Source organism: Lacerta agilis, chromosome 6 (assembly GCF_009819535.1).
Source record: "Lacerta agilis isolate rLacAgi1 chromosome 6, rLacAgi1.pri, whole genome shotgun sequence".
Taxonomy (NCBI): domain Eukaryota; kingdom Metazoa; phylum Chordata; class Lepidosauria; order Squamata; family Lacertidae; genus Lacerta; species Lacerta agilis.
Window position 1 is genome coordinate 67062733 of NC_046317.1, and position 20917 is coordinate 67083649.

At 42.4% G+C, this 20917-nt stretch overlaps 1 protein-coding gene across 1 annotated transcript in view; it reads right to left on the reverse strand.

Moving 5' to 3' along the window:
* NECAB3 (N-terminal EF-hand calcium binding protein 3) overlaps nt 1-20917 on the reverse strand; it is a 57267-nt gene that overhangs the window by 27311 nt on the left and 9039 nt on the right. The window contains exons 2-3 of the mRNA XM_033153285.1: nt 8074-8099; nt 7443-7540 (exon numbers count right to left, since the gene is read on the reverse strand). Of these exons, the coding sequence (XP_033009176.1) occupies nt 7443-7460 (18 nt within the window). The 5' untranslated portion in view covers nt 7461-7540; nt 8074-8099. The remainder of the gene's footprint in view (nt 1-7442; nt 7541-8073; nt 8100-20917) is intronic.

Below are 20917 nucleotides of genomic sequence, written 5' to 3' on the forward strand. Positions count from 1 at the left end.
ATCAAAGAGTGAGCCATTAACTCAAATGCACCATAAATGTGGTGCTCCTCTGCAATAGCAGAAAAAGTCAAAATTATTATATTATAGTATATTATATTAATCTCCTTATATATGTAACTACTAGATTTATATTTGTATGAAGATTGCATTGCAGAATTATGGTCTTTCCCATCAGCTGCAAGAAAGAGGGCTCTTTAAAAATAAGGTATCTGTTTGTCACAAGATGTCCTAACTTGATAGCTGAGGACCAGACATAACTGCAAGGCACCTAAAGACAGTCTGCTGTGTTAGATAACCAAGAAAATAAATAAATAAAAATCAGACTTGGTGTTATTAGCATTTGTTATTATTTATTCATTACCTGCCCTTCACCCCTAAGGTCCCAGGGTGGGTTGCAACATTAAAACACAATATCAAAAACACTTTAAACCAACTTAGAATCACAGTAATAAAATGGGACATATATATATATATATATATATATATATATATATATATATATATATATACCCACACCCACACACCCACACACCCCTCAAGTGTTAAAAGCAAGGGCAAGGAGGTGTGTCTTCCTTCAGCATTCTCCAGAAATTATATCATGAATGTGATATTTCACACACAAAATTCTGCTTGCTTTTCCTTTTCCTATTTCAAAATGTATCATGTCATTTACATCTGGGTCCCAGCGTCACCTCAATTATCTTCTTCCAAAGCTCAGTCATCAGGGCCCACTAGGAACTGACCAAGGTCCTGATTTGCCTTGCCTTGCCCAATTGCTACCATTTCCCCAGCAGGCCCCAAGCCCAGGATGACTGACTGTCATCTATTTTGTATGTGAATGGGTTGGGCATCTGAAAAGAAGCAGGCTTCTGTGCCCATTCCATCTAGTTTGGTCCTATTACACCCCAGCCCCACTTCTATTTTCAAGTCTATCCAAAATGTCTGTCATCATAAAGTCAGATTAGAGACAGGCCCACTTTGTGCACATATGCCTTAATCGAGTCAGAGAAGTGGGTATCCCATTCAAATATCAGGCTCCCTGCTTAGATGTGACCTTTGGGCCATGCCTATTACTACAGGGGAATTGAATCACAAGAAACAGCAGAAATCTATCACACTCCACTCCTGCTGAGCACATTGAATTATCTCTCCAATACATTTGTGTCCAAAATAGAATCCAATGATACTACTTGTATTATTAAGTTTGAATGCTTTCAGTTCCTATGGAGAAGAACTGTAATCATGAGAGCAGAGACAAAGGATTGTTAAATGTTGAAGACCCCAAAGAGAAGACACTACGAGCCATTTTCATATGTGGATTTTTTTTGTCCTGCCATGGAGATTTAGTTGTACATGGTTTCAGGGCCTTCTATGTGGTAGCTCTCCTCCCCCTCTGATTGTGGAAGTTTCTCCCCATGGGATTGTGTCGCTTCCCCATACTGGCATATTTTCACCAACAGCTAAATACAACATTCATTTGTTCAAGTTTTTGGGAAGGGTGATTGGCACAGATTTATCTCTCCTTGCTGGATTGGGCAAAAATTCAATAAACAAGCAAGTAGTTAGTTTGGGGCCAAATGAAAATTCAGATCTCCCAATAACTTTTTCAAAGTTTAAAAGCAGACATGGGGGTGAGCAAATGAGATTTGAGTCCTGACGCTTTGGGGTCTAACCATTTTCCTTGCACCATTTTCCCCCAATCAAAACACCCACAGCAGAAGAAAAAGGAAAAACAGGTTCCTCATATCTTTTCTTTCCAATCTCCAGCAAGATTATTAGTTTCAGGTCAGAGAAATGGCTGTCTCCCAGTTTAGACACTCTGTTAGGTGTTTTGATTGACCTTAAAAAAAAAAAAGATACTGGGAGATCCAGTCATGGCTCACATCAAGTTAGGCCTTCCGTTTCCCCCTATCAAAGTTTGCCTTGATTGTATTGCTCCAAATCAGCCTTTGCCAACCAGACGGCTAGCAGGGACTCATGGGAGTTGTAGTCCAAAACATCTAGAAGTCGCCAGGTTGCTCTAAATCCCGGGAACATGGTAATAAATATAACCTCCTGCTTAGCAATCAATGCTGTCTCAGCACTGTATTACATAATGGATTGCTGGAAGACAAGCAGCCCCATGTAAATCAATAAAGAACTGTTAGGTCTTAGCATTGTTTTGCTCAACCTTCCCTGAGAGGTGTGGAAGTTCAAAGTAGCCTTGATGGTTCTCCAAACAAGGCAGCATATCCTCAGGGTTCTTCTGACATCACCTGAGCAGCATGAGATGCAACTTGCCCTACGCTTCTTAAAAAAACATCTTTAGACCCGGCCAATATGGCCAACTATCGCCCAGTCTCAAATCTACCATTCTTGGGCAAGGTGATTGAGCGGGTGGTTGCTGAACAACTCCAGGCACGCCTGGAAGAAGCGGACCATTTGGATCCCTTCCAATCGGGATTCAGGCCTCACCATGGGACTGAAACCGCCTTGGTCGCGCTGGTCGATGATCTCCGGTGGGCTAGGGACAAAGGTGAGAGCTGTTTCCTAGTTCTGCTGGATCTCTCAGCGGCCTTTGACACCATCGACCATAACATCCTTCTAGACCGGCTAGAGGGGTTGGGAGCTGGAGGCACTGTTATACAGTGGTTCCGCTCCTTCCTCCTGGGCCGTGTTCAGAAAGTGGTGGTGGGGGATGAGTGTTCAGACCCCTGGGCTCTCACTTGTGGGGTGCCTCAGGGTTCTGTCCTCTCCCCCATGCTTTTTAATATCTATATGAAGCCGCTGGGAGAGATCATCAGGGGGTTTGGGCTGGGTGTTCATCAGTATGCGGATGATACCCAGCTCTACCTCTCTTTCAAATCAGAACCAGTGAAGGCTGTGAAGGTCCTGTGTGAGTGCCTGGAGGCGGTTGGAGGATGGATGGCGGCTAACAGATTGAGGTTGAATCCTGACAAGACAGAAGTACTGTTTTTGGGGGACAGGAGGAGGGTAGGTGTGGAGGACTCCCTGGTCCTGAATGGGGTAACTGTGCCCCTGAAGGACCAGGTGCGCAGCCTGGGAGTCATTTTGGACTCACAGCTGTCCATGGAAGCGCAGGTTAATTCTGCATCCAGGGCAGCTGTCTACCAGCTCCACCTGGTACGCAGGCTGAGACCCTACCTGCCCACGGACTGTCTCACCAAAGTGGTGCATGCTCTGGTTATCTCCCGCTTGGACTACTGCAATGCGCTCTATGTGGGGCTGCCTTTGAAGGTGACCCGGAAACTGCAATTAATCAAAAATGCGGCAGCTAGACTGGTGACTGGGAGTGGCCGCCGAGACCACATAACACCGGTCCTGAGAGATCTGCATTGGCTCCCAGTACGTTTCCGAGCACAATTCAAAGTGTTGGTGCTGACCTTTAAAGCCCTAAACGGCCTCGGTCCTGTATACCTGAAGGAGCGTCTCCACCCCCATCATTCAGCCTGGACACTGAGATCCAGCGTCGAGGGCCTTCTGTCGGTTCCCTCACTGCGAGAAGCAAAACTACAGGGAACCAGGCAGAGGGCCTTCTCGGTAGTGGCGCCCGCCCTGTGGAACGCCCTCCCATCACAGGTCAGGGAAATAAACAACTACCTGACATTCAGAAAAAACCTGAAGGCAGCCCTTTTTAGGGAAGTTTTTAATGTTTGATATTTTTGTATTTGGTTTCTGTTGGAAGCCGCCCAGAGTGGCTGGGGAAATCCAGCCAGATGGGCGGGGTACAAATAATAAATATTATTATTATTATTATTATTACGGCTCAACTCCCCTCTGGCTAAATGTGACATACCCTTCTACAGCCCTGCTATAGTGAATAATCTGCAAGTGGCCACATCAATATGTGAGGAAACTTGAACGATGTAAATATCTGAGAGAGACATTGAAAGGGAAATGGAATGGACAGAGCCAGACCAATAGTCCATCTAACTCTGCGTTGTTTACACAGCCCGGCAGTGGCCCTCTGGGATTTCAGGCTGTGAGGCTTTCCCAGCTGTACCTGGCGACACCTGGGACTGAACCTGGGCTTTTTGGGTGCAAGGCAGGTGCTCACCTACTGAGCTAGAGCCCTTCCTTGAATGAACTGGATATTGAATAAGGTTTGGATTAACTCCCTTTTGACAAATAGAAGGGGACTCAGGTGAAATCCATCTGAGATGCATGAATTTAGAGGACTCTAGGACCACCTGAAGAAGGAAGCCTGTGTGACAGCCTATATAATGCCTCCCCATTTGGGACCTTTAGCAGCATACATTATTGATCTGCTGTTGCATTGTTGAGCCCATGCCATTTTCTCTCCAGGATGGAATCCTTCCAGGATCCAAATGTCTCTCCTTCCTTCTCCATCAGCACTGGGAGCTTTTCACATTGAGCAACCTTTGCAACCATACAGCCTGGCATAATGAGATGCGTTTTCTCCTCTTCCTCTGCCTACTGAGACTCCTGCTGAGGCAAGCAGAAGCTGATGCTACCTTAGCCTATTAATACTTTCCCAGATAAAGCACCTCCATACTGGGAGGGCTGCACCTGTTGAATTTTTGCCCGTCATCCTGCTGTTAAACAACCTCTTCCAGAAGAAAAGTCAGCAGCCCTATTTTGAATCTTTCATTTAATTGGCAACCTTCTGGTCTAAACATTTGGGCTTTTTTCTAGCAACTAAGGAACTTTATTTTAATTTTCTGAGATGATTTAATTTTTTTGACACCCAATATAGCCAAGCACATATATTGATGTGGCTCATATGTTAACTGAAGGAAGATCATGGAAGGAAATGTTCCAGCCTCTTTTCTCCAAAAAGTCTCTCTGGAGGGTCAACTCTGCCAGTTCTCTTCCTGTAATCCCTCCCTCCGTCCCAGACTTTTAACAGGCAAAAATTTAGCAGGTAAAGCTATGTTCTAGAATAGGGATGAGGTGATATGAAAAGTCCAATGAACTGAATTTCTTCATTGCAAACAATAGTGCAGAAGCCCCGTGAGGAAAAGCGCAGTTGGCAACACTTCTGCCCTTCACAAAGAGCACTGTCCTCAGTTAAATCCACCCTAGTTTTAGGAAATATTTCAGGTCTACTTAAAACCTCCTTTTCACCCAGAAAAAAAAATAGAAATGGCAAAAAATAGTTGCTGTTTCAGGCTCTGTTGACATTACTGGCTTGAAACACAGCTAGTTTGTTCATTATCTCAATTCAGAGCAAGGCTGGTTTGGGGGAAAAATGCATCAATGCACATTAGTTCAGGGTAGCTACGGATGGTGGCTAATGTCATGTGTACACTCCTTGGTTAACCCGTGATGGCGGCACACTGGATGCAAAGTAAACAGGTGTGTGCACACCCAGTCACAGTAATTATTATTATTATTATTATTATTATTATTATTATTATTATTATTATTACAGCTGACATAATGCTTGAGGGTAAGGAGTATCATATGAATCTTCTCCAACCACTGAATATTGACCTAGAAAGACCTAGAAATATTTTCACATGCATGCATAGGCACAGGTGCACCTGACATTTCAGCTGAAAGGCAAAGTCCCTGCAATTTCCCCTCATCCTAAATGAGAGAAAGCATTTAAGCACAAAAATGAAATTGTTTTGCACATTTAAAACAAAAACAAAAAAACTATTCCCAGGAAGTTTTCTCGTTCATTATTCTCTAAGGTTTTCTCACACACATAGGGTTTAACATGGAGGGCACTTAGCTGCAAACATAATACAGCGGCAGAAAGTTTTAAGAGGGTTCACAGTGTTAGGTTTTGGTAAGAAGTACAACCTTCTGCCTTTTAGCTACAGAAACGGAGCTTGCAAAAAGAAACAAATGCTGCACAGTTAAGCTCAGTGATTAATTCTCTGCTAGGAGCATATTCAGTTAAATAGGTGTCCATCTTGCATTCACAGATTATCCCTGAAGAACAGATTCTCAACTCAAACAGATTTTTTTTTATCCTTATGGAATTAATGACTTTTTTTTCAGCAAATCACTGGATTTGTGGAGTCTGACTACAGCCATTTCCTAGGAGGCAACAACTTCTGAACTCATTGCTGAGAACGATCAAAATTGTTATGCATAATATCGACGAATGGGGGAAAAATAGTGATGCTATCATATAAATAATGAGATGTCACAAACAAATGAACCCAGTTACACTGCTTCTAAGGTACATGAAACATAGGATGAGAAAAGATTGGATGTCTTGGTATCACAGGTGTTAACAATGTTGCAATTGGGTCTCAGAGTAGACCTAATGAAATGAATGAACATGACTAACTTAGGTCCACTAATTTCAGTAGGTTTACTGTGACTAAAGCAGAGTTTGATACAACCCAACAACGGCTAAAGAGGACATGAAATATAGTGGCGATGAAGCAAATAATATGATTCGATAGAATTGGGCACCATTTATTCTGTACTGGAATCAATATAAAACTAATGAAATAACTAGAGTGGACACATTAAGTATGATATAATGTTGCAAATAGATTTAAGCAAATGTAAATGTAAATATATTTACAAATAATACTAAACAACAGACATAACATGTGGTCTTAATTAGCTAGAAAATAGGATGGAATCAGAGTTTCAAAATGATGGACAACAACATCAGTGTCTGAACTTTCCTAACATTATCAACAGCTGAAAAGGGAACTTGGACCCCTGGAGTTTCCACAAACGATGCCCTTTAGGGATGTTGCACTTGTACCTTTGAGGACATTCCAACTTCTGCTGGAAATAACAGAGCCCAAACTGACCTGTTCCTCCACTGAGCTCACCACCCCCCATGCTGCAAAGCAAAATTGGGAGTGGGAGTGGGAGTGGGTGGGAGACAGGAATGAGGGAGGAACAGAGCAGGAGACGGTATGACTGCACATGTCCTACAGTGCATTCCTATATACATCTCCTCAGATGCAAGTCCCACTTTATTCAGCGGAACATCTGCCTTAGTAAGTGTGTTTAGGATTGCAGCTATAGATGCGGAACTTTTAAAGGTGTGTAGAAAACGTTCAGGTTGTAAACTGGCAACTCTATTCACAAACACTCTATCAAGCCTAGAAAGCTTTTCTACTGGATATGAGGCAAAGTGATTCACAAGTCTTCGGACATTAGAGGCACTGTACAGAACGGTGACCCAAGTGGACTGTAGCCTTATTCCAGTTTGGAGAAAAATAAAATGATTTCATTATATCTATATTTTTGATTATGAAATACAAACTTCAGCTTTTCTCTTGAGTACCATGAGAACCATACTTACAGGAATACAATTGCACTATATGCCTCATTGACTGGATGCCTGTTTATTGATCCCGGGATATTCACACATGAACTAATATTCCATTATAAAGAGTTGGATGCAAAGAGTGATTGAAGGCTAATTAATGCTGTCAGTGTCAAAACATATATTACTGGCTCCATTCATGCCCATATCAGAATGAATGCACACCTACCAGTTTGGTTTTATCCATGGCTGACAGGACAGCAGTGTTGAGTTGCTCCAAGGCAGACAGGACATGCCTGTATTCTCCAAGGTAGTCCGAGAAATACTCTGCAGTAGGAGAAAAAGCTTATGAATTTCAAAATGGCATGCCGGTTTTGTCCCACACCTGCTTTTTGAAGAAATGTTGCCTCTACTAATATTTGTCATCATTGAGGGAAGTGGCCAGTAGTATCATAGAGTACATAGGAACACAGGAAGCTGCCTTCTACTGAGTTAGACTATTGTTCCATCTAGCTCAGTATTGACTACACTGACTGGCAGCAGCTTCCCACACTTTCAGGCAGGCTCTCTCTCAGGTATATATGGAGATGCTGTGGATTGAACCCAGGTCCCTCAGCATGCAAGGAAGATGCTCTACCGCTGAGCTACATCTCTCCCCCAAAATATCTCTTCTCTTCCCTGAGGTACGGAGTATTGTATCACCAGGAAACCTCCTTTTTGACTAGTGCCCCTATCTTGGTGGGGGGGGAGGGGAAATAAACTTCAACAGAGGAGCAAAAGCCACATGCTTTGTGGGCACTTATTGAATAACATGCCTAGAAGTATATTTTTCATAGCAAGGAAGTAAACGGCCTACTTACCGCAGAACTTCTCCGTCTCTAAATTGCTGCAAGAGACCAAGAAAAAAGAAAGAAACTCAGATGAGATGATGGGTGTAAACCTTAGATGAGAAACAGGTGGTGGAATCGGGTGAAAGAGGAACCATATTTTCAGACAGCACTCTAAGAGAAGCCATGTCTTAGCTCACAACAGGGCAGCAGAGGAGGGCAAAAGAGGCCACACTCTCTTCTCTGGCAGCTCGCACATTCAGACATTTGCACCAAGCAGGTCGTTGACTGCAATAGGACAGGGGTAAAAATGGGGGAAGTGGGGAAAAGCCCCCCCACCAACCACTTTGGTCACACAGCAATCCACAGCAAGGCTTAGGACACCGTGTAACTCCTTCAAAGGAATCTCCACCACCTTTACCACAAAAGTACCACTTTTTAAAGGGTAAGACTTCCAGCGCTCTCATATGCCAATGCAACGTGACCGATCTCTTCTCTCCCATCTGAGCTTCCGGCACCCATACATTTTACATTTTTCACAGCACAGCTTTCAACCTTCTGTTTCAGTAATGACATTGTGCCACCTTTTCTTTTTAATGAAAATAGATGCCTCACTTAAGCCAGCTTTAAAAAGGGGGGGGGGCGGAGGCGGAAAGGTACATTAGGAGGAATTTTATTGCACAGCCAGCGGCATAGTAGTAATAACAATAATGATAAAAAACACTCCATGCAGCCCTTATGCAATATATACTGAAAAGACTCTGAGCACAGGCGAAGGATGCAATTCTGAGCACTTCCACCTGGGAAGAAAAGCTGCTGGAAATAATCTGCACCATACATTGTAAGCAACGTCATAACACTTCAAGCAGTTGTGGCTCCCCCCCTCCAAGAATCCTGGGAACTATAGTTTGTTAAGGGTGCACAGAGTCATTAAGAGACCCTCCCCCCACCCTCTCACAGAGCTACAGTTTCCAGAGTGGTGTAATGGTCAATCCATCTTCCCTGGGAATTCTAGCCTCCCAGGTGTGTAGCCTCCCTTCAAAAACCGATAATAGTAAGTGCTCATTAAATAGCATATCCTCCAAAATTCCTCAGATGCAAATAGGGACTGATTTATTTTATTTTATTATTTGGTAGATTAAAAAAAATACACACCAATAAATAAATTATAGAAAGCGGCAAGAATAGATGTGGATGCATGAAGCATTTAAAAAATAAAATAAATAAAAAATCAAGACTCCCTGCGCTCTGTTCTGCTCTCCCTTTCCTCCCACCTAGGGCAGCCCTGTCCTCTAACTGCCCCTCAGAGCCACGTGGGTCTGGGCCTTGGGTGCAGCAGCCTCTCCGCCACCTCACCTGCTCTCCAGCAGCTGCTCTGAGCTGCCCAAGGGAGGGAGGGGGGGCTGGCAACGGTGGTCATGGAGAGACCAAGGAGAGGCAACGGTATGCTCCCCTGCAGCAGCCGCAGCTGCCATCACTGAGGGCAAGTGCTGGCTCATCCCCCCCCCCCCAGCTTGGTGGTGGCAGCACTGGCGAAGGAAATAGAGACATACCAGGATCAAATCAGAAGCTGGGGTGACTTTTGTAATTCCAGGACTGTCCCTGGAAAATCGGGACACTTGGAGGGTGTGAAATGGCCAGTGTCACCCAATCTCCCTGCAAACAAATCAGAATGAGTGCAAGGATTTCTGCCTGCACAACAGAACTCCTCTGCCCCCCATCTTCCTCCCCTAAATCTGTTCCCCATACCCTCTGGTGCTGATTTGGGGAGGATACAGCATGTGCAGGGAGGGAAAGGAAGGGATAATTTATTACTATTTACTGGAGTGGGTTATTTACTTTCCCCACCCTTTGCACTGCTGGAGCCATTTGCCTAGACCATCCTATGCCTATTGAAAACGTTGTGCATTATTATTTAACCTTAGACTTTTGGCTTCGGAGCTTTATCAAGGCAGCCTCTAAAATTGTGTCTGATGACTGCCATCCAGTTAATAATAAAACACCGGAACAATCCCCACATATAAAAACTGAACACTCCTGATAAGACCCACTTCCCTAAGGGAGCCAACTGCACTCGGCACTTATCTAGCCCTTTTCATCTTCTGAATTTGTAACAAACATTAACCAATTAATAATTAAAATGCTGAATTATTTAACACACAGGCAAACCTTGAGAAAAACCAGGCAGAGAGGTCTTTGCCCAGGACTTTAAAACAGAACAGAATATAAACAGAAAGATGGTTTTCACTTCATTTTGACTTTGTTCTCAGTACTGATACTAATTCTATAACACGTTCAATGTAAAAAGTGATTTACAGTTTGTTTTTTAGAAGACACCATTCCTAGCACAGGACATAAGAACATCAGAAGAGTCATACTAGCTCAGGGGGAACGTCCTACCTAGTCTAGCATCCTCTTATCACAGTGGCCACCCAGATGCCTGCTGAAAGTATGCAAGCAGGACATAAGTATTCTAATCAGGAAAACTAGTGTGATAAGTCCTATGCTTAAGTGCAGCCACTGTCATTGCACTATGCCCTCTGGAAGCTCAATGCAAGCAAGACCAAAAAGATACCAGAACATTTGTGAAATAAAAAGGTTACAGGATTTCAGCAACACAACATTTGGCTATTTATGGTCTACTCTGGTAAGAACAATCAACAAAATGCTGGGTATTATGATCAGAGCTGTCAACCTTCCTTTTTTTTGCATTGGGAAACGGCCATAGCTGTCAACTTTCCCTTTTTTTAGCAACGGGAAACGGCGCTGGAATAAGGGAATTTCCCGCAAAAAAGGGAAAGTTGACAGCTATGATTATGGTATCTATGGATCCAACTTTTAAATTACATTACATGTGTTATACTTGCAGAGTTTCAAGACATTGTATTCAGTCTTTTAATGACAGCTCACCTGGTGTTTCATAAGCACTGGAAAGACAATGCCATAGCTAGAGATTGGCCAAGAGTGTGGGAGACTATGAAATTACAGTTCAATCCTGTGCATGTTGACTCAGGAATAAGTCCCGTTGTGCTCATTTGTGCCTACTCCTAGGTAAATATGCATAGGATTCCAGCAGTGGCAAAGTTTGGGCTGTCAAATTTCAGTGGCGCCCTGTGTGATGCTACAATTTGCTCCTTTATCTCTCATGCTCTGTTGTATAGCATTGTAGTGGCTCCCCCTGCAATGTGGCCGAACCAGTCGCGCAACCCTGAAATCGCCTCTGGATTACAGCCTGTTTTAATGAGATCTGCTCACAAGCCACAAAGGCTCTATCAGCCTCAATTGCTGGTGGTGCAATCTTTTATTAAAGGAATATAAACTGGCGGATACACTTTTCCTGTGGCCCTATTTGTTGTAAATGGTGTAAGCCAAGGCAACTCCACTGCGAAAATGGTACTTGTGTGAAATCTGAGAAATTCAGGAAAACAACTAAAGCAAAACAAAATATTTAAATGTTCTTCCAGGCCCACATTAGCTTGCTAGAGGTATTTCATTTCTACAAAACCTGAAGGGGGAAGGAGAGACATTGCTGTACTGTACCTGTGTTCTTATTGCTATTTCCCCCGCCGCTGCCCTTGTTTTATTGATGTGTTGCCTGCATACGATGGTTTTGCTGTTCCCTGCACTGCCTTTAATTATAACCATTACATTGCTTTTTGTATTACCGGTAATTGTTTCTCATTTTTATTTGGTTCGTTTTAAAATGTACAAACTGCCCTTTGTTCAAACATGGATTTCAGGGCAGCATGGAAAACTTTTTTCAAAAAAATCTGCAGATACAGTTATACAGCGTAACCAGCAACACAATAAATTAAGGAGGAATGAAACCAATGCACTCAAAGAATACAAAGTCATACTTTCCTTGAGAGGCAGATCAGCACCAGCCTTCAGGAGGCCTTCAGTATGATGGCCCAACCTGCTAATGCGCACACATGCCAATGTGCCAACTGTGGGATGTGAAACAACAAGAGCAGTCAAATACACATCCCTAGAGTGGACATGAAAGGGGATCTCTGAGTCAGCTAGTCGGAACTTCCTGTTTCTCCTGGGCTGAAGCAGACTTCCTCGTGTAACTAGAGATGGGCGTGGCTTCACCTGTGCAGGTAAAACAAAACCACAGGCTAGCCACCATTTCTCTCTTTTCAACTCGCTTTCAATGGAGCAACATGTGCTTAGGCAAGATGCTGTCTTGGCCTCCAGCCAAGAGAGGAGAAGGAGCTATCGCCCTTAAGGAATAGTCTCCTAATGTATATTATATTTTCTAAGATAAAAGTCTGCCTTCTGGGATCCAATTGTGAACAGATGATACTTGTAAGTAAACTCTTTATACTTTATAGAAGACTGTGTCGTGTCTTATTTTAGGAGGAAATTAGAAGGGGGAAATACCAGTACAGTATTATTATAGAGGTTCTAGCGAACCTGAGCAAGCTATCTGCTGTGTGTGTTTAAAAAGGGGAATGAAAACTCTGCCAAGTTCTGGGACTTATTAACACAAGTTGGAATAGGATATAATAAACAATATATCCTCTCCTGCATCCCTAAACATTCCCACACTAACAGAGTATTCTCCCACCACCACCTCTGCTGCTGTTGCCATGGAAGCAGGGAGGTATTTTAATGGAGGGCTCCTGTTAAAAGCTAACCTCCTATCCACTGTGGCTACCTGCCATCTTGCTTTTCTTGAAACGTAATACCCCTGCTTTGCATCAAGACTTCATAGGGCTGGCAGGGAGCAGTGGCACAGCTGAGTCAGGCCAGTAAAGGAGCCCTTCTGAGCTCCTCGGGCACCTCAGCCAGTGAAGTGCCCAACCTGACTTACTGCTAGCACAGTGGCTGCAGGCAATCCACACAGAGGAATGTTCTAAACCCTTAATTGATGGGTGTTTTTTTTTTTTTTAAAAAAAACTACTCTTGTTCTTCTTTACCTTGTAAACTTCGAGGCCAAAAGATGGGATATAACTATTATATAAACAAACACAAGAGGCAGCCCCAGGTGTAACTGCAGGTATGCGTTATGAGCTTTTGTGATCACAGTCTAAAAGCCACAAACACACACCAAAACCCTGGTGTGAGTTAGTACTAAGTATATAGGACAAAATCCAACCATCTCCACCTCCCAGCAGCAGAATGGATACCCTCTCCTATTATTATTGGTATTTCAGTTAACTAATTGCCTTCGAAACTACCATTTCAAGGTGATTTAAGATAATTAAAAACAGCTAAAAGCACAAATACATAAAATACATGCTTTTGATACAATCAACCATCCTTCTGGGCCGCCTTGCTGGGACGGGACTTGAAACTGCTGGGAGAGGTTGTCCAGAGTTTTGGGTCTGGTGACACCAGTATGCTGATGACACCCAGCTCTATTTCTCTTTTCCATCTGGTTTTAAACAAATTTTGTATATTATATAATTTTGATTCTCTTAATGTTTAATTGTTTTAATGGTTGTTGATTTCCTATATTTTTAAGCAATTCTTGTTTTTATCTGTAAGCCACCTTGAGTCCTGTAAGGGGGAAAGGTGGGGTATGAATAAATAGAATAATAATAATAATAATAAGTTTACACCAGCAGCTTTAACTTGCACCAGTAGCAAATTGGCAGACACTGTAAATCCTGCAAGCAAGGCATTACATACTGGCTTGTCCCCACAAGCAACCTAGCCGCTGTGTTCATACACAGGAGATAAATCATGCTGGACCTGACCAAATCAATTTCCTTGCCCAATCTGATTGTGAAGATTGCCCCTCTTACAGTGTCAGCATCAGATAACTTATCCATAAGAGACGCTTTTTATTCTCATTTGTGCAGCCCTTTCTTCACATCAGACAAGGGCAGTGAAAAGTCACTCAGACATGTTAACGTCCTATTCTAGGAAATCAGCAGCCTGCCAGCTCGAGAAACTCATTAGGAATGATCTTCATTGCACAAATACAATTCCAAGCTCTCTTCTTTCTTGGATTTCCTTTGGCGACTCCCTCCGGAGCCAGCCATCTCATCACAGCACCTCCATATTCTTCAGGCACCTTCAACTACCTTTCACAGTAACTTTTGTTGCCTGAGATTAATCTAGGTTAATTTAATCACTTCAGGGAAATTGCTTCAGACCCAGGTTGAGGCATCGTTAAGGGAACCGAAGCCACCCTAGTGCCCAAAGTGTGATATTTCAGAAGGTAAAGCACATTATTCCCGTGGCTCTTGGTGCCATTGACAGCAGGGGGTGGGGATATAAAAAAACAAAACAAAAAACCCAGCTCTCAAATATGCACGAAACATTGTGTGCCGTTTGTACCTCCCCATCTCCACGCTCTCAGAGGATGAACTACAAGAAACGGCTGCTTCCACTTCCTAATCACTTACAAAAGAGCAGTCCTAGGTACTGTTATTCTGACTAAATTTAGATCTGTATTGTGACAGGTATTTCTCCTACTGCAACATTCTGCTTCCCACCAGTTCCTCTGCCACTCTATTTCTCTGAGTACAGGGTGTCTTTTGCTTTCTCTGGGACCATGACACTCCGTTGAAGAGGTCTACGAAATGTACAGGGTCCCATCCATGGCCCATCCAGGATATTCCATTCTATTCTGCCTCCCTGCTACTTTTGCATCCTGCCTGTTCCCCTAGGCAGGCAGGCAGAATTCCTTAGCCACTAAGCATGCTTTGTTCTCATTGGGCTATTCCCCCCCTCCGCAGTCATCACCCCCCCCATTTTAAAAACTGTACTTTCACAGAACTTGGGGTCCCCCCAAGCCTGCTGATTCCTTCCTCTTGCGCACAGATGGTGCTGTCTTGGCTACATAAGGAACCACACTCAGAGAACTGAGTTTGCTATTACCATACATTTGTACCTTGGTTGTCAAACGCCTTGGTACTCAGACGTTTTGGCTCCCAAACGCCGCAAACCCAGAAGTAAGTGTTCCAGTTTGTGAATGTTTTTTTTTTTGGAAGCCGAACGTCCTCTCAGCTTCTGCGGTTTCTGATTGAGTGCAGGAAGCTCCTGCAGCCAATCGGAAGCCGCCCCTTGGTTTTTGAACCGTTGGGGAAGTTGAACAGACTCCCGGAATGGATTAAGTTCAACAAGCAAGGTACCACTGTATGAGGACTATATTGTTGCACCGCTTCTCATCTTGCCCCTCTGTCCTCCCCTCTTCTTTTCACAATGGGTGTTTGTACTGAACCATACATATTTTTTAATTTGTTCAGAGATCTGCACATCCCCATGCAGGTTGAATCTGCTATGAAATTGATGAAGCTTCAGCTTCAGGGCCCCTAATCCCGGAGAGGCCTAATCCCAGAGAGGCCCCACAAGCAACTTTAGTCCACATTGTTTGTTTGTTTGTTTGTTTTTTAAGGGTCTGGTAGACCCAATTTGAGTGCCAAAACTCAAATTAGTTATTTATTTTTTTGTTCTAATTATCACAACAATCCCGGAGTTATACAGTCAGTAGGACAGATGGTATAGAGGTATGGTGATCTGTCATGGAACAACCTCATTGAAGAAGATAACAGTGGTTACCCAGACCTCGTTGCTGGTTGCGAAGCGACCCCAAAATGTAGGTCCACCACTGTCCCCTTGAGCTTATTGCAGGCATCCCTTGAAAATTGGAAAGGGGCATGAAGCGTGATGTTATATGTAGGAAACCTGTCAAGACAGACTACATTATCTACGTGGGATGTCTAGGAAGGAATAATTTCCTTTATATTTTGGAAATCACTGGCAAGCTCATTTTTGCCTGGTCAAACTGAACATTTGAAGAATGCTTGCTATGTTGAGTGCTGAATTTCTAATGTGGGAATGGCCAGGCTTTACATGACCTCTGGCTTGAAAACCTTTTATGAATTAATCCCAAAAGACAAGGTGTGCTACTCCTGTGATGTGAGAAAGGCACTCAGCGCATGGCCGCAGGCACCCTGTCAGTCAGGGATGCCACATCTAGGTGATAAATCAGTGTTAGGTTAAGGAATTAAACCATTCTGAAAGAAGGAAAAGAGGCCCTGGATTCCTCAGCCAGCAAAGTTTAAAGCATTTCAATTGCTTTTATTTCAAATGTTCATATGCCACTTTCCCACTTAAAATTCTGTGCAGTGGCTTGCAAACAAACTGTAAACTTATACAAGCTGCAGATTGCAAGTGCCATCTTTTTTTAAAAGGGCATTTCCTCCTATGCAGAATAGAATAAGGAATTCACGTTCTACCATGATACTTGTTTGTAACACTTGCATCATGTAATGACAACACAGGCTTCCCCCATAGCTTCCCCCACCTCCTCATGTGTAAATACATGCATGCAATCTACAACACATGCATTTAATTGTTTTCTTAATATTCCTTCAATTAGCAATTTATTTATTCATTTAAAAATTTATCTCCCAACCTGTATCTGAAGGTCATGGGGCAGATTGCCACAATAATAAGCAGCGTTAAGTGGAATATAACCCAGAAACACAATTTAAATAATAAAGAACACCAAAAAGTAATCTACAGTATGCTATGGTTGTTCCACATGTTCCAGTGGTGTCCCTTGGCAGAGGGGAGAGGTGGCAACTCAGTGGCAGGGCATCAGTTTTGCAAGTGGAAAGTCTTAGCTTCACTCCTTGGATCTCCAGTTAGGATTGGAAATGACCCTTCTGTGAAATTCTGTAGAGAGCTGCTGCCAGCCGCTGTAGACAGTACTAATCTAGATGGATCAGTGGTGTGACTCAAAATAAGGCAACTTTTTGTCAATCACCGATTTTGAAGCAAAGCCCTGGTTATATTATGCTGTCGTGACGAAGGACCGCTTTATTTCCCAGTGCTTATTTAAGAGAGAGGCTACTCAGAAACCTTCCTAAGCTGAAACCAGAGGATTCTCCTTCCCCGGCTTAAACTGCAAGCATTGGAGCTTGAATGCATTCATTACTGTCATCTATAAAGCGCCAGCAAAGCTCCTTCTCTGTGCAGCACCAATCTCAACCCCAAGCCAGTTGACGCAAATGGGCTAATTCCTAATGTGTCTTGAACGTGTGGAGGCCAGAATCAAGAGGCTCGTTCCTCTCAGGCTTGTAGGCTAGAACAAACACCCAAAGGCAGAACTGGTTGCTGTTACAGTATATTACAGCAGCCAGTGAGACTCAGATCAAGAAGCTGAAGACAGATGGCTGCTTTAATGCTGAATGTGAGCACCTCCTTGTCCTCGAGACCACAAGGGTCAGAGAGTTCCTGCTGACCAGCTTGCTAACAGCATACATTGAGAAGTATTCCCATCAGAAGTCAAGGGAATAAACAACTACCTGACATTCAGAAAATACCTAAAGGCAGCCCTGTTTAGGGAAGTTTTTAAACTGTGACTTGTATTGTATTTTGGTATTTGTTGGAGGCTGCCCAGAGTGGCTGGGGAGACCTGGCCAGATGGGCGGGGTATAAATAAAATATTATTATTATTATTTATTATTATTATTATTATTATTATTATTATTATTATTATTATTATTAGGATGAGAGAAGCATGGGTTGCCCTGCAGTTGGATTGCTTTACTGCTAACCTCTGCATGACTCAGATTCTGGTGTTTCGCTTGCTGCAAATGACAGTATGCCATACATCAGGAAAATTCCTGACAAGTCCTGGTTTCCGGGTGTAAAAATCAGTGGGGTTAGGATGTCAGGAATTTCCCTTTTTGAAATATGGCAATACTAGCATGAGAGAAACTGCTTGGCAGATGATGGGAGGTGTGAGGGCTCACTGTGGGACACACGAATGCAGAGGTTAAAGCCTGCATGCACATGTCTTTGTAGTTTTGTCAGGCAACAAAGGGTGGGGAGGGGAGCTGAAACTGGTTTAAGAAAAGCATCGCTGCAAGATGGGAATGGCTGTAACATACAAAACTGGTGCAATAGGCATGGCCCCTGGCATAAGCAGATAAGCTCACACAAACATGTAGAGTGGCTAGAGGTGAATTTGAGACCAATTGGTTTGTTTTCATTTCTTCTATTAACCTGTTGGGTTTGGGTCTCCTATAGTACAATAATGTCTCATGCTGTATGACTGGTGGTCTAATTGTATGTAACTCCATATATTGGTGGTAGCTGCCCACCTGTTTTGATTATATCTGTTCTATGTTGTATTTATGTTTCCAAAAAAAATAAAAATAAATCACAATGCGAAATCAGAGAATATAATAGGTGATAGCTATGTAATGTTAGATTAGAATAGTAAATAAGAAGTTAAGATTTTGTTGTTTGAATTAGAAGTTATGAATATATAAATAAGTTTATAGAGATAAGATAGGATGATATTTGAAGATGAAGAATTATGGTGAATGATTGTAAAGTAGTTACAAAGTTACTAAAGTAAATTAGAACTGAATGCAGAAGAGAGGACGGGGGAAGTCCCCTGAAGAAGATTTAAAATAAGATTAAGATAATTGATTAGGTGTTTTTTGTATTTTTTATATTGTTTTTCTTTTTTCTTTTTGTATTTGTATATTTGTATTGTTTTTCTTATTTGTCTGTTATTCTTTTATGGAAAATTAATAAATTCCTTAAAAAAAATCACAATGCAAAAGAAAAAAGAAAAGCATTGGTTCTCCCAGTCTATATACTCATTTTATTTTTGCCCCAGGTTAACTGTAGGCTTTAAAAATAAATAAATGAAAAACCCATTTCACTAAAGACAACTTGCATCAGGGTGAGGCATTTAGGATGAGTTGAGAGCCAAGGGGACCTCTGGGTGCATTCAGTCTAATGCATTTTAATTCTTTTTCATCAGGGAATATAACCATTTAATGTAATTAATAAAGCATAGTTAAAAAATCTCAAAGCTAGCGCCAATAATTGTTGCCACTAACAATACAAAAAATGGAAAGGAACAAAAAAAGAAGTAATTTTTTTTTTTTTTTAAAAAGGAATAAAAAGTCCTGTTCTTTCCTACAGGTATTGTATTGTTTCTGGCAGGATTTGTGATAGTTTTGAGATTTTAAACACTGTGCTGACCCAGTTCTCCAAGGTCACTCGGAACTTTTATTAAAAGAAACGAAAAACAAAATCTGACCCTGACTTGCTCCATCTGTCTTCCTTTCTCATTGAAACATGTTTTATATGGGCATGAAATTAGTTTGCCTGGCAAAGATAAACCTGAGACCAGGTATTCACACACTTAACTGAGCAACAAGAACAGATGCTGAAATCAGTTCTATGTCTCCAGTGGACAATGGTGGTCAGGACCCAAATCCTCCTGACAGCTGAACCCTCAGGCTCCCGAGTCCTTCATCTCAGATGACACATGTTGGTGAACACTCAGGGCCAATTCACATGACTTGTCTTTTTTTTTTTTAATCTGCGACAGTGGCACTTTTCAGTTATCCAGTTATCAGTTTAGCAGCACAGCCACAGTAAACAATACACGTGGATTTGCTTTGGGCATCCAAACACAACTGTAGCTTTTTTTCTTTTTAGGATCAAGCACCAAAAGCTGATCTGTGTTAAGATCAGTAAAATGACACCAGCTACAGCAAGCACATGCTGTGGAATATCATCTAGTCTAACCCCACAAACTGCATGGATAATTTCCCTGTCAGATATATATTTGCAAGGAGTAATCATGTACATGTGCATTGCACCACATTCAAACAATTGTACAAGTCATCAAAAAGACCAGGAAATCTCTAACTAACCACAGCTTCCCATTTCGTCCATACAGGGAGTGATTACCAGCTTTGGAACAAGACAGGATATTAAACCAGTTTGAAACTGGTTTAATATCCTGGTTGCTTCCGAAGCTGTTGACCACAATTTCCCAGTTTGGACCAAATGGGAAATGAAAGTTAACTGTAGATGTCCTGGTTTATTTACTGACTCACATGAAGGGAGGACTGAAGCATTTCTAGCTGTTTTCCTTTAGGCAGTTTGTTTCTTGTCTGGATGCTGTATATTCAAAACAAGCGAAGGGGCCAAGCTGAGACAATGCAGCAGAAAGGCCAACTATCTTACAGTGTAATTGAAGTTTCGCTGTGATGGACAAAACCTCACTGTAGTACTTAAAAGCAAGCCAATAAACAAACATCTTGCCTGCATATTTCATAGAGGGTTTACATGCCATTTAAATCTGTACTTGGACAAAAATAGCAAAGCAGATTTTGATCCATGCAATTCAAGCATACTGCTGTGAAGTTAACACACTATCTTAATTATGATCAGAGTCTGGACTATTTTTAAAACAGCTTTTAATTCCCAGGCTTACCGAGTTCCATCTTCAAGCTCCATGATGCTCCCATATCGACATAATGCATCCTTATGTAGCTCACAGACAAACTATTCTGCAGTCTCACTGGATGAAATCCTTGAGGATTTGGAGGATGACTGAATGTCATCTAGCCAAGCCTTCCCAAACCTGGTGCCCTCCATATATATTGGACTACAACTTTATTAGTCTCAGATGTCAACTGGAAGGCAGCAGGCTGAGGAAGATTGATTCAGACTAATCCCAAAACATAAGGCAGGTTCTTCTACATATACCAGTTATTGTATACTTCAAAACTCAAAATACAGCAAGATGGAATAGGACCAAACCAATTTAAGTAGAATGAAATCTAATGTGTAGCACTAAGCCAAACTGCTTTAGTGAAAACATGCCAGCATGCCAGTGCCTGGAGAGGAGATTGTAGCCACTTTGTTCCTCCTCTGGTCCTGCTGCTGAAGTGAGCTAAGCCACAGTTTAGCATGTCATCCAAACCCAGGCTCATGGTTAGTCTCCTCCTCTGTAAACAAGCAATTAGCTCTGCTTGGGGTGGCCAATCAATAGCAGTGCCACAGCAACAGGACGAGAGCCACAATTTCCTCTCTGGAAATTTGTGCATTCACACTAAGCCATGGTTTGTCTTGGCACTACATGCAATCCAGG